At 36.9% G+C, this 10354-nt stretch overlaps 1 protein-coding gene across 3 annotated transcripts in view; it reads left to right on the forward strand.

Moving 5' to 3' along the window:
• Positions 1 to 10354, forward strand: part of mob2b (MOB kinase activator 2b) — a 44147-nt gene that overhangs the window by 26310 nt on the left and 7483 nt on the right. For all 3 annotated transcript variants that reach the window (XM_016530575.1, XM_016530574.1, XM_016530573.1), the window contains exon 2: positions 9021 to 9181. In XM_016530575.1, the coding sequence (XP_016386061.1) occupies positions 9021 to 9181 (161 nt within the window). The remainder of the gene's footprint in view (positions 1 to 9020; positions 9182 to 10354) is intronic.

A 10354-nucleotide genomic window follows, 5' to 3' on the forward strand; every position in this document is an offset into this window, starting at 1 on the left:
ACAATGTAAGTTTATGCTAGAAATGTTTTGGAATGGGATATTTGTCTGATTTGTACATGTAAATATCCTAGTCTGTGTAACTGCATCACTACATTGTACAGTCATTACTAGGGCTGGGTATCGATTCAGATGTTCCAATTCGATTCGATTTCGATTTTCGATTCGATATTCGATTTCGATTTTCGATTTCAATTCTCGATTCAATTTGACTATATGAATGAATATAGATATAATACAAATCCTATATTTATAAAAAAATGAACAGTGAACATAAGATTACAAATGGTTAATTAATAGGATAAAATATCTACATGGCAGTATACAGTAGTATGTGTTAGTTTTGCCAGTGGTATTGAAAATGATTAGTCGTCATGAAATCAAAAATGACCCTACTTACTTTTTAGTGTTAGGGTTATAATTTTTCAGTATTACATGACATCGTGAGTGTGTATATGCACAGTTTGTTGTTTTTTGGGGAGCGTCTGGCAGAGCATTAGGACCCAGAAGCAGTGAAGCATGATGTCAGACGTAACAAGCAGATATTTTTAACCACTCCTATCCAACCGTGAATCTGCTCTGAGCAAGAGGTGGAGAGGCGGTGCACCACAATACAACCCCACCCTTTATTCAATATTCCATTTATCTCGGAAATACATCACAACACTGAAGTCAGTTGCAACTTCCGGTTCACGTGTACTTTGATACTGATATTTTTCAAGGTATTAAAGTTAGAAACTCCTGTATCATGACCACTAATTCACGTACTTTGTCAATAAGATAAAAGTGGGTTTTGTTCAAAGTAGCTGTTATCCACATAGATCTTTGATATGAATGAATATTTTTTGGTAATTCATTAAATATCGCCGACTAAAAAGTAACTAGTAACTAGTACTCTGAGTAGTTTTTGAGAGGAGTACTTTGTACTTTTACTTAAGTACTGTTTTGACACCAGTACTTTTACTTGTAATTGAGTATTATTTCAGCAATGTAACAGTACTTGTACTTAAGTACAAATTTTCAGTACTCTTTCCACCACTGGTATGTATGCATGTAGTTTCAGACTTCTGGACCCCACTGTATATAAGATGCATATGCATGCAGTCTCCATAATGTTGTCTACTCATCATCCATATGATTAATTTGCTATATATTTGGCACCTTATGTCCAGAGCGTGGTTTGATCACTTTTTCCAGATTGGAAATGGAAGCTAATTTCTTGTTTATTAATATTCAGGTCCACTGTTTTAGTGAATAAGTGAACGAGTGCAATCTGGCTCGGGGTTTGGGATTGTTCGGTGGCCTCAGGTGAGCTGTGAAGTGACCTACTGAAAGAAGAGAGCTCTTCCTGTCTGTCAGTTAATCATTTAACAAACTCAATGAGCAACCCTGCAATGAGCACTGATCGCTAGGGCTGGGTATCGTTAAAAATTTTTCGATATCAATACCGATACATTGACTTCGATACCGGTTCCTGAACGATACTTTTTTTCGATACCGATTTTATGAAATCAATTTGAACAAGATTCCATTATCTAAAAAAAAAAAAAAAATTTTCAGCTTGTTGATGTTTATACAATATCAAAGACTCATCTCCTGAGCCACTGCACAAAGGAACACAATGTAACCAACACAATACATCGGTGCAAATAGTTTTAATAAAGCTCAAATAGTCTTCAGTTTACACATCTGTTAGGCTACATTTACACTAGTCCGTGTTCGTTTTAAAACGCATAGCTCAGACAGAATCATGATTTCTATTCATTTTCCACTGATTTACTGATGAGCATTAGCAGCTTCCAGCGCTGTCTGCCTGTGTTCTCTCTTCCGTGATCGCTGCTCTGACTCAGAGGTAATAACATTTAATTTCAGCAACATTACATGTGCTTTCGGTCGTGTAACGTTAGTATAAACGGACATCTGCATATGATTGGAACTCCACGCAGCTCCCGCGCTACTCTCCATTGGAAGTTAATGACTGAATGACCGGTCTGTCGCTTGTCGGAGATAGTGGAAAGCTGGCTTGAAATGCAGTGGAAACGCCAGTATGACGAGGATCGTTTTCATTTTAAAACATAAACGCACCAGTGTAAATGTAGCCTTACATCTAAGGGAGCTGGGACGCATTCACATTACAGCCTCACGTGTGCGGCAACATCTCTGAGTGTAACCGGTGTTAACTAATAGGTGTGTTCGACTTTACGCGGACCGACTGTGCAGACCGATCGGTGTATTACAGTACCACGAGAGCTAAAGAGAGCAGACTGCTCCGTGCGCATTCGAATCGCTCTCGCGGATGTCAAACACTGATCGATCTGCGCCGCACCTCTTCTAGTCGAACACACCGGCTAGTGCTGCAGGCTTAAGGCCAAAGTATACTTCGGCCGTCCGCGTCCGCATTATGTCATTTTCGTCATCAGGAGGGCTCGTGGACAGCCGGGCACCCCGTCCGCGTGCAGGCAATTTTTTGAGACCGTGCAGACGGTCCGCGTACAACAGCGCATGCGCGAGGTGAAAGTTGAGACAGAGCGCAAGTCAAACTGTGTCGAGCTCGTCCGTCCGCACTCATCCGCGGTTGAGTATACTTTGAAAGCTGTGAGGATGTGGCTGAGCGCGAGACGGAACGGAATGCAATTCAAAGGTAGGACCACACTGGCCGATACCGATTAATCAACAGATAGTTTTTAAAATGGATACTGAACAAAAACTGTCTGTCAAAAACAGTCCCAAACCATAGTTTGTACATGACTATATATTGATCATTAAAGTTAGTTCAAAGTTCATTAACTAATGTTAACAGAAGCAACTTTAAAATTTTAAAAATGTATCAATGTTGAAATTAACAGTCTAGCAAGGAATAATATGTCTACAGCTTTTATCAACCTTAGTTAATGTTACAAATGGAGTCTTATTGTAAAGTGTCATTGCTGTGAGTTACTACAGCCTACAGTTTTGCCATCGTCACGAAAATGCATAATACATGGTCGCAATAATTTACAAAACAGCTCAGTCTCCTTATTTAAATTTATTTGCATTTGACAGTTGAGAGAGAGACGGCAGCTTTCCCGCGAGTGGGCGTGGTTTCAGCGTTTGAGAGCAGAGAATACTGCTTATTTTTTTCACGATTTTGATACCTTATTTTATTTACTTTGTGTTTACATTCAAATTTGGCTGGGTGGTTAATAACACATTTTTATGTGGTGTGACAAACCAACACACATTTAATATCGCTTTACACGGACTTTAAATATCTACACAAAGGCCATAGCATTGAAATTACATAAATTTGGATATTGTATGTTTATACTCTCATGTTTTATTTGCCTCTATTCTAGAACACTTGATGATTATCCAATCAAAATAACAAAATATGGCAGTCGCACACTGGGCAAAAACTCACAGGTATCAGGAATCACACACACCTCACACACACCTTGCTCTATTAATTCAACATCTAGTCATCAAATTAATTGCATAGTAATGATATGAAAACAGGTCATTACTATGGATTTGGATTTTTGCCGATAGTTCTGGCAATCAACTATCGGTGCCGATTAATCGGCAAAACCGATCATTCTGTCGACCTCTCGTGTGTTTGTTGGGGGATTTCAGAGATTATCACGGCCAGACATAACTATCTGCTTGTGCTTTCATTTCACAGCGTATATTTCTCTTTGAGAAGCGTTATATTCTTGATAACTCCAGGGATTATCGCATACTTGATAAAAGCAAAGAATTGAATAAGTGTGATGTTTGCAGTGTATCTTTCAATAAGTTGCAGCCAATTAGAAAGTTTATATTAGCAAGTTTTGCACTGTAGATGTGCATCTTTATAGTATTATGCCATACCATGAATGCCACACTTTAAATGTCTGGATTTGTGGATTTAATGCTCAGTTCTTCAGGTGAAATAAACGGCTGCTCTTTTATAGCTGTATACTATCGCATAAGCCTCAAGCTGACATTCGTCTAATTATAGTCTCTTAAAAACCAGTCTTGGCGTTCCCACAAACTGTGGCTTTTCAGAGAGAGGACTGATTTGATGTTTCTATAACAGTCTTTTAAATGGCACTTTTAGGGCCCTGCAGCATCGGTGGCGGCTCAAGTCTGGAGTTGGAGTCAAAAAGCTGTTTCGTCGGCCGTGGCTGAACTTAATCTTGCAGATTTGCTAATGTGTTTTAGGTGGGATCAACGTCTGAGGAAATATGTGGAGACTCCCTAGTTTGAAGAGGTTTGCTAAGTGACTTTGCCTTTTAAGTCGTGCAGTAGAGTGAAAGGATTAACCCAGTTTGCATAACAGTTAGCAGATTGTTTTCTTCTTCCGCACCCATTAAAATATTTGTTTATTAATTTGGAATCTGAGGCATGTTTTTCTACCCCTTCAGTCAGGTTATTCTTGACATGTTCGGCATTTTTCTGAACCTGAAGGTGAGTTCGTATGTAGGATTCTCATGTTTTTGAATAGTTTAAATAGTTGACATTCTGCTGAGACGTTGGTTTAAATATGCACCAAGTTGCAAAAAAAATAAAATAAAAAATGAGTGGATCAAGATGTGACACTATGACTTTGCTGCTCTATTCATTAAATACTACTACTTTTGAGTAAAAAATCCCATGCTTTTTTGGACTTTGCATAATGCATTAATAAAGCACGGATTGTATTTTATCTCCATCTTGACTTTGAAAGTAGGAAAATGCATCAGCGAGTCAGTGGAATGTTTTTCAGCATGTCTCGCCCATAATGGACTAGGCATGTAGCTTCTGAGTATTTGCCAAAGAACATGCCCTGAGAATAAAAAAAAGGCTCGATTCGACACACAAACGTTCCTAATCGTGTGTGTCTGAGATTGACACCAGTCTCTGATCGCACAAAGACCATCAGAAATGCCTTCTCAGACTTCATGTCTGTCTGCAATCTGCATCTCTACATCTGCGTTTGCTTTCGGGAGTCTGTAGTTCATTGTTAGATCGTGCTCCCGGGAAGGAAGTTGGGAACAGCGATTAAGCAGAAACGTCTATTGCATCATTTGACTTTCCTGAAAACCACAGGCATGGCTAAGAGACTGTTCTGAGGAAAAGAAAGCGTGCCATAGTCTGACGTCCTCCTCCCTCTTGTATTAACCATACATGGAGTCAAAAGCAGGCAGGTCAGTAATCAGAACCGTGAAGATGGTTATCATTGTCTGGAAGAGCAGCTCTGAAAAAGCTCCCATTATAAACCCAAAAAGAATGCAAGCAACCTTTGATCTGTACAGTATATGAATGCAGGAAATGGCAAGGCAGCTGTAAGCTAAAAATACCGCAAGTTACAATTATTCTGTAGGTTGAAAAGGTTGTTTTTGTGTAAAAATTTGGAGATCATGTACAGTCTCACTTTTTAATGCAGCATATACAGTTGTTTAATGTTGTGCAGTTCAGAGAAAAAAAGTAACAGTGTTTTCTTCTTCTGTGCCCATTCATTTACCTGAAATATTTGTTACTTTGTTACTTTTTAATAGAGTAACAAATTGTATCATTGCATCGTTCTGTGCCTGAGCACCACCATCACCAGTGAAGCTAAAAACCTTTTATTTTTGAATTCAGAGGATATATATATATACACACATGCAAAATTATATTTGAAAGTATATTAAGTACATAATGTGTCCTGTAAAGTAGCATATCACAAATCTGACTGTCTCGTCCTTTGTTGAATCACCCTTTGTTTCTGAGTTTCTCAGAGCATTGCATCAATGGCAGACAGATGTGCTTGTACAGTGAACAAGAGCTGAACTCAAAAGGCAATTTATCATAAAAAAACAAACCCTGAACCAAACATTGGCATTAAACAGACTGTCTAGTGTGAAATATTAAGCGATATTTTACATTTAAGGGGTTTGACTTACAAAAAAACATTTGTGAACCCCAGAAATAAAGGATTTTGTAAGATTTAAGAGGCTGTCATTCTGCCACCGCTTCACTCCAGACGTGACGTTTTTCATCCCCACAAACGCTTGATGGTCATTTATGCACGGTTCAAGACGTAACGCACCATTAAACACACTCACGATGACAGTCTAGTGTCATGCTTTTCCAGGAATCAGGATCTGTTTGTCTGAATGCACTGAAAAGGGAACAAAAGAATCCAAGAACACCGAGTTCGTATGGAGACGGAGTGAACTCATGGACGCCAATCGATCTATAAATGATACCCACTTTTTCTTTTACTTTGAAATACTTAAAATTGCTCCCGGTAATGAAATCCCCCACAAAACAGCCCCAGAGCGTCTCCGCTGGCCCTGCAGACTCAGACTTACAGCAGAAGGCTGAAGAGTGTTTCTGATGTGAGTCTGTGTGTGTTTAGCAGCGCTGGTTTCAGGTCCCGCCTCTTCGCCATTAAAGCAACAAGGTCTGTCTCTGTGTGGAGAGCCAGAACTGGCCCCGGGCCCCGGAGTCAGACAACATGGGAGCAGCTGTCTAAAGAGCAGGCCGGTTTGTCCTTTCAGACGGACACAGATGCTGCTTTATGTTGCTTTATATATCTATATTGCACTGCTGTTATTGGACAGAATATAAGATATGAGACCTCTTTACTGTTTCAAACTATTTGGCATCACATGTGATATCAGAAACACAGCTGATATGAGAAATCTCCCCGTCAGAGGTCAATGATATGGCTTTGCACAGATACTGATGACAACGTTAAAGATAAAGCTAGTTTCCAATTAATAGGTCAATAGTTTTAATGTTCTACTCGTATGTTTTATTATCCTGCTGATGTGTGCATGTTTGAAGCAAATGTTTTCATGTAACAAATATGACCAATAATTCTTAAAGAGAATATCATCAGCGATCACTTAATAGTAATTGACTGGTAACCTAGTATTAACTTTTTTTGTGTGTGTGGTAAAAGTATTTGTAAGAATACAAAAAAAAATCATTAATAAATATTGACTGGAAAATTATGTTAGTATTATTTTTATTTTTATTATTGTTAGCGATAAACCAAAGAAAAAAAAAAAAAGTTCTGGGCCGAAACAGAAAATTCAGAATGCACAAACCGAAATGACTTGAATTACTATATACATTGTTTTTTTTGTTTGTTTGTTTGTTTTAGCTTTGTAGGACTATTATTTGGATAATTAAACAAAACAAACAAAAAAAACAGTCAATTTTATTGTTTTACTTTTTTAATAAAAGTGTGGTTATTTTACTGGCTTGCATTTTTTTTAAAATATAAATTCAGTATTAAAATTATTGAGCTAAATTAAAATGTCTTACAAAATTATTTTATATTATTTAATAAATTAATAAATATTAAAAAAAAAAGCATTTTCGGTTTTGGTTTCCAGCCAAGTGCTACAGTGTCTACTCCCCAAAGATAAAAAGTAACTGGTGTGAACAAAATTACGGTCCTTTAGCACATTTTTCCCGACCTGCTCAGTCATCTTTGACACGGTAAAAGTTTGTCACAGTGGTTTTGTATGAAAGCTTGATTTATAAAACATCTCCTGTCAGAGGTTGTGTGTTTTAAAGGTGCTGTGAGGTAATTGTCTCTTAAAGCTCTTGTTTTCCATGAAAGCAGCTCTTGTGTGTTGGAGTGGAGTGTTATTACTGTATTAGCGCGGGTGTGGTGGGAGGACTGGGTCTGATGGTAATACAACCCGTCTGTGCTAAAAATAGATGTGGAAGGAAAAGCCTGGATGTCTGTGGTCTGCTGCGCTAATCACAGGGCAAGGTTAACTGAGCAAACCTGCAGTGGAAAATGGATGTGCACAGATTGTTGCGTAGTTTTCTGCAACGCATGAGGTGTTCGTATGTGCTTACATAACACAGAAACCTTTACTAGGCCTCCTCAGAAATAATGGACCATCTACCCACATAAACAGTTCCTAGCTATCAACTGGTCAATACTGGATCATTTCAGTATATATGCAATGATTTTTTTGTTTTCTGGTTTAAAAAATTCATTCATTCATTCATAGTAATATTGTCATATCTTTATTAATTTTTCTTTTTTTTATTTTATGCATACTGCATATATTATCAATACAATTCTGGGTAAAATACTTGCAAATTGTAGTCCATTATTGTGTAAAAGTTACATGATGAAAATTGTAGTTAGTAACGTAATCTCTTAGATTATTCATTTTAGGTTATGTATTCCAATTACCTTCCGAGTAATTTTGACCTAACTTGTTTATCTCCTATATTGATATGTGGATATGTAATCATGTAATCCATAAAAAAGCAACTGCAATTTTTAAAATGTAATAAATAAATGCAAATATATGTGTGTGTGTGTGTGTCTGTGTGTCTGTGTGTCTGTGTGTCTCTGTGTCTGTGTGTGTGTGTGTCTGTGTGTCTGTGTGTGTGTGTGTGTGTGTGTGTGTGTGTGTCTGTGTGTGTGTGTGTGTGTGTGTCTGTGTCTGTGTGTGTCTGTGTCTGTTGTGTCTGTGTATATATGTATATTAGTGCGGTCAAAGGATTAATCGCATTCAAAATAAAAGTTTTGGTTTACATAATATATGTGTGTGTACTGTGTATATTTATTATGTGTATATAGATACAAACACATGCATGTTTATATTTAAGAAAAATATGTTTTGTTTATATCGCCTTGAGTGTAAGAAAGGCACATTACAAATAAAATGTGTTATTATTATTATATATATAATTTTTAAATGTATATGTGTGTGTATTTATATACACATGATAAATATACACAGTACACACACATATATTATGTAAACAAATACTTTTATTTTTTTATGTGATTAATCCTTTGACAGCACTAAAATGACAGCACAAATATTTTATTTATTTTGTATTTATTAATTAATTATGTGGGGGGAAAAGTCCTGAATTTTAATATTTGTTGTCTGGTTTATAATATCATCCAATTAGATACATATTATTATTATTATTATTATTATTATTATTTTGTTGCACAGGCCCACTTGCCGCTCTATAGAGTTTAAGACTTTGTTCCCAGCTCTATCAGGTTGAGTAACCTCTGTTCGCCCTCGTTTCGTCTCGTACAGGAAGGGCAAAGGGAAGCCCAATGGAAAGAAGCCGCCCCCCGAGGAGAAGAAGCATTACCTGGATGCAGAACACACCAAAGTGAGAGTCGTCGACTTCGACCTCAAGGAGCTGGTGGTTTTGCCGAGAGAGATCGACCTGAACGAGTGGCTCGCTTGCAACAGTGGGTTTCTCACCTCACCTCATTTCCTTCAATAGAATTAAGACCAAAGTAAAGTTACAGTGCAGTTGTTTTCACTCTCTCTTTGGTTACAGGATCACGTCTGAACCCAAGATCGTGTCCTGCATGCTGTTTAATTATATTTAGTTGCTTTAAGTGATCTAAGATGAGCATTTCTAATCAGTAGTACACATTACTCTTTTTTTTTTTTTTTTTGGCCCGAGGAAACCCAGGGTCCCTAAGCACTTTTGTGGAAAATGCAATAGGAATGTGCTGGTTGTTTTTAATCTGGTAAACGGCAACCGTCGTGTTGTTGTGTCTAGTTACTAGGTGTGTTTTGAAAACATGTCTTCTTTTCATCTGAGGGAATGTATGATTTCAGCTCGGTGTTATATAACTGCATGACAAAACCAGCTCAGAATAACATTCCCGAAGCCACGAATCACAGCATTGTTTGCATTTCCCTCTATTTTATCTGGAAAGAAAACATGTAAAAAAAAAAAAATATGGCTCAATTTATGAAACTTTAATGGACTTTCAAATTCCACAAGCACTTATTAAACCAAATCACTGCCTTTTGTGGTTAATTGAAGCCATTTCTATGGATCAGCTCACAGTCGTCTCATACGGTGCTTGTTGAGCTACATTTCGTCTACATAGAATATATGCAGAATACATATGTAATATATTACCAAAGCTGCAGTAAAATTGTGAAATAATATTGCAATTCAAAACAGCTGTTATCTATGTGAATATCTGTTAAACTGTAATTTATTCCTGTGATGCGCAGCTGTATTTTCAGCATCATTACTGCAGTCTTCAGTGTCACATGATCTTCAGAAATCATTCTAATATTTTTTCAGGATTCACAGATGAACAGAAATTTCAAAAGAGCAGCATTTATTTGAAATATAAATATTTTCTAACATTATATATGTATTTCCTGTCACTTTGTCATCTTGCTAGTATAAGAAGTCTACATTTTTTAATATTTTTGTGATATATTTTATTTTTCAGGATTCACAGATGAACAGAAATTTCAAAAGAGCAGCATTTACAGCATTTATAAATATTTTCTAACATTATATATGTATTTCCTGTCACTTTGTCATCTTGCTAGTATAAGAAGTCTACATTTTTAAACAAAAAATATAAAAAATATATATATAGTTATAT

This window comes from Sinocyclocheilus rhinocerous, unplaced genomic scaffold (genome assembly GCF_001515625.1).
Source record: "Sinocyclocheilus rhinocerous isolate Xijiao unplaced genomic scaffold, SAMN03320098_v1.1 scaffold904, whole genome shotgun sequence".
NCBI classification, from domain to species: Eukaryota; Metazoa; Chordata; class Actinopteri; order Cypriniformes; family Cyprinidae; genus Sinocyclocheilus; species Sinocyclocheilus rhinocerous.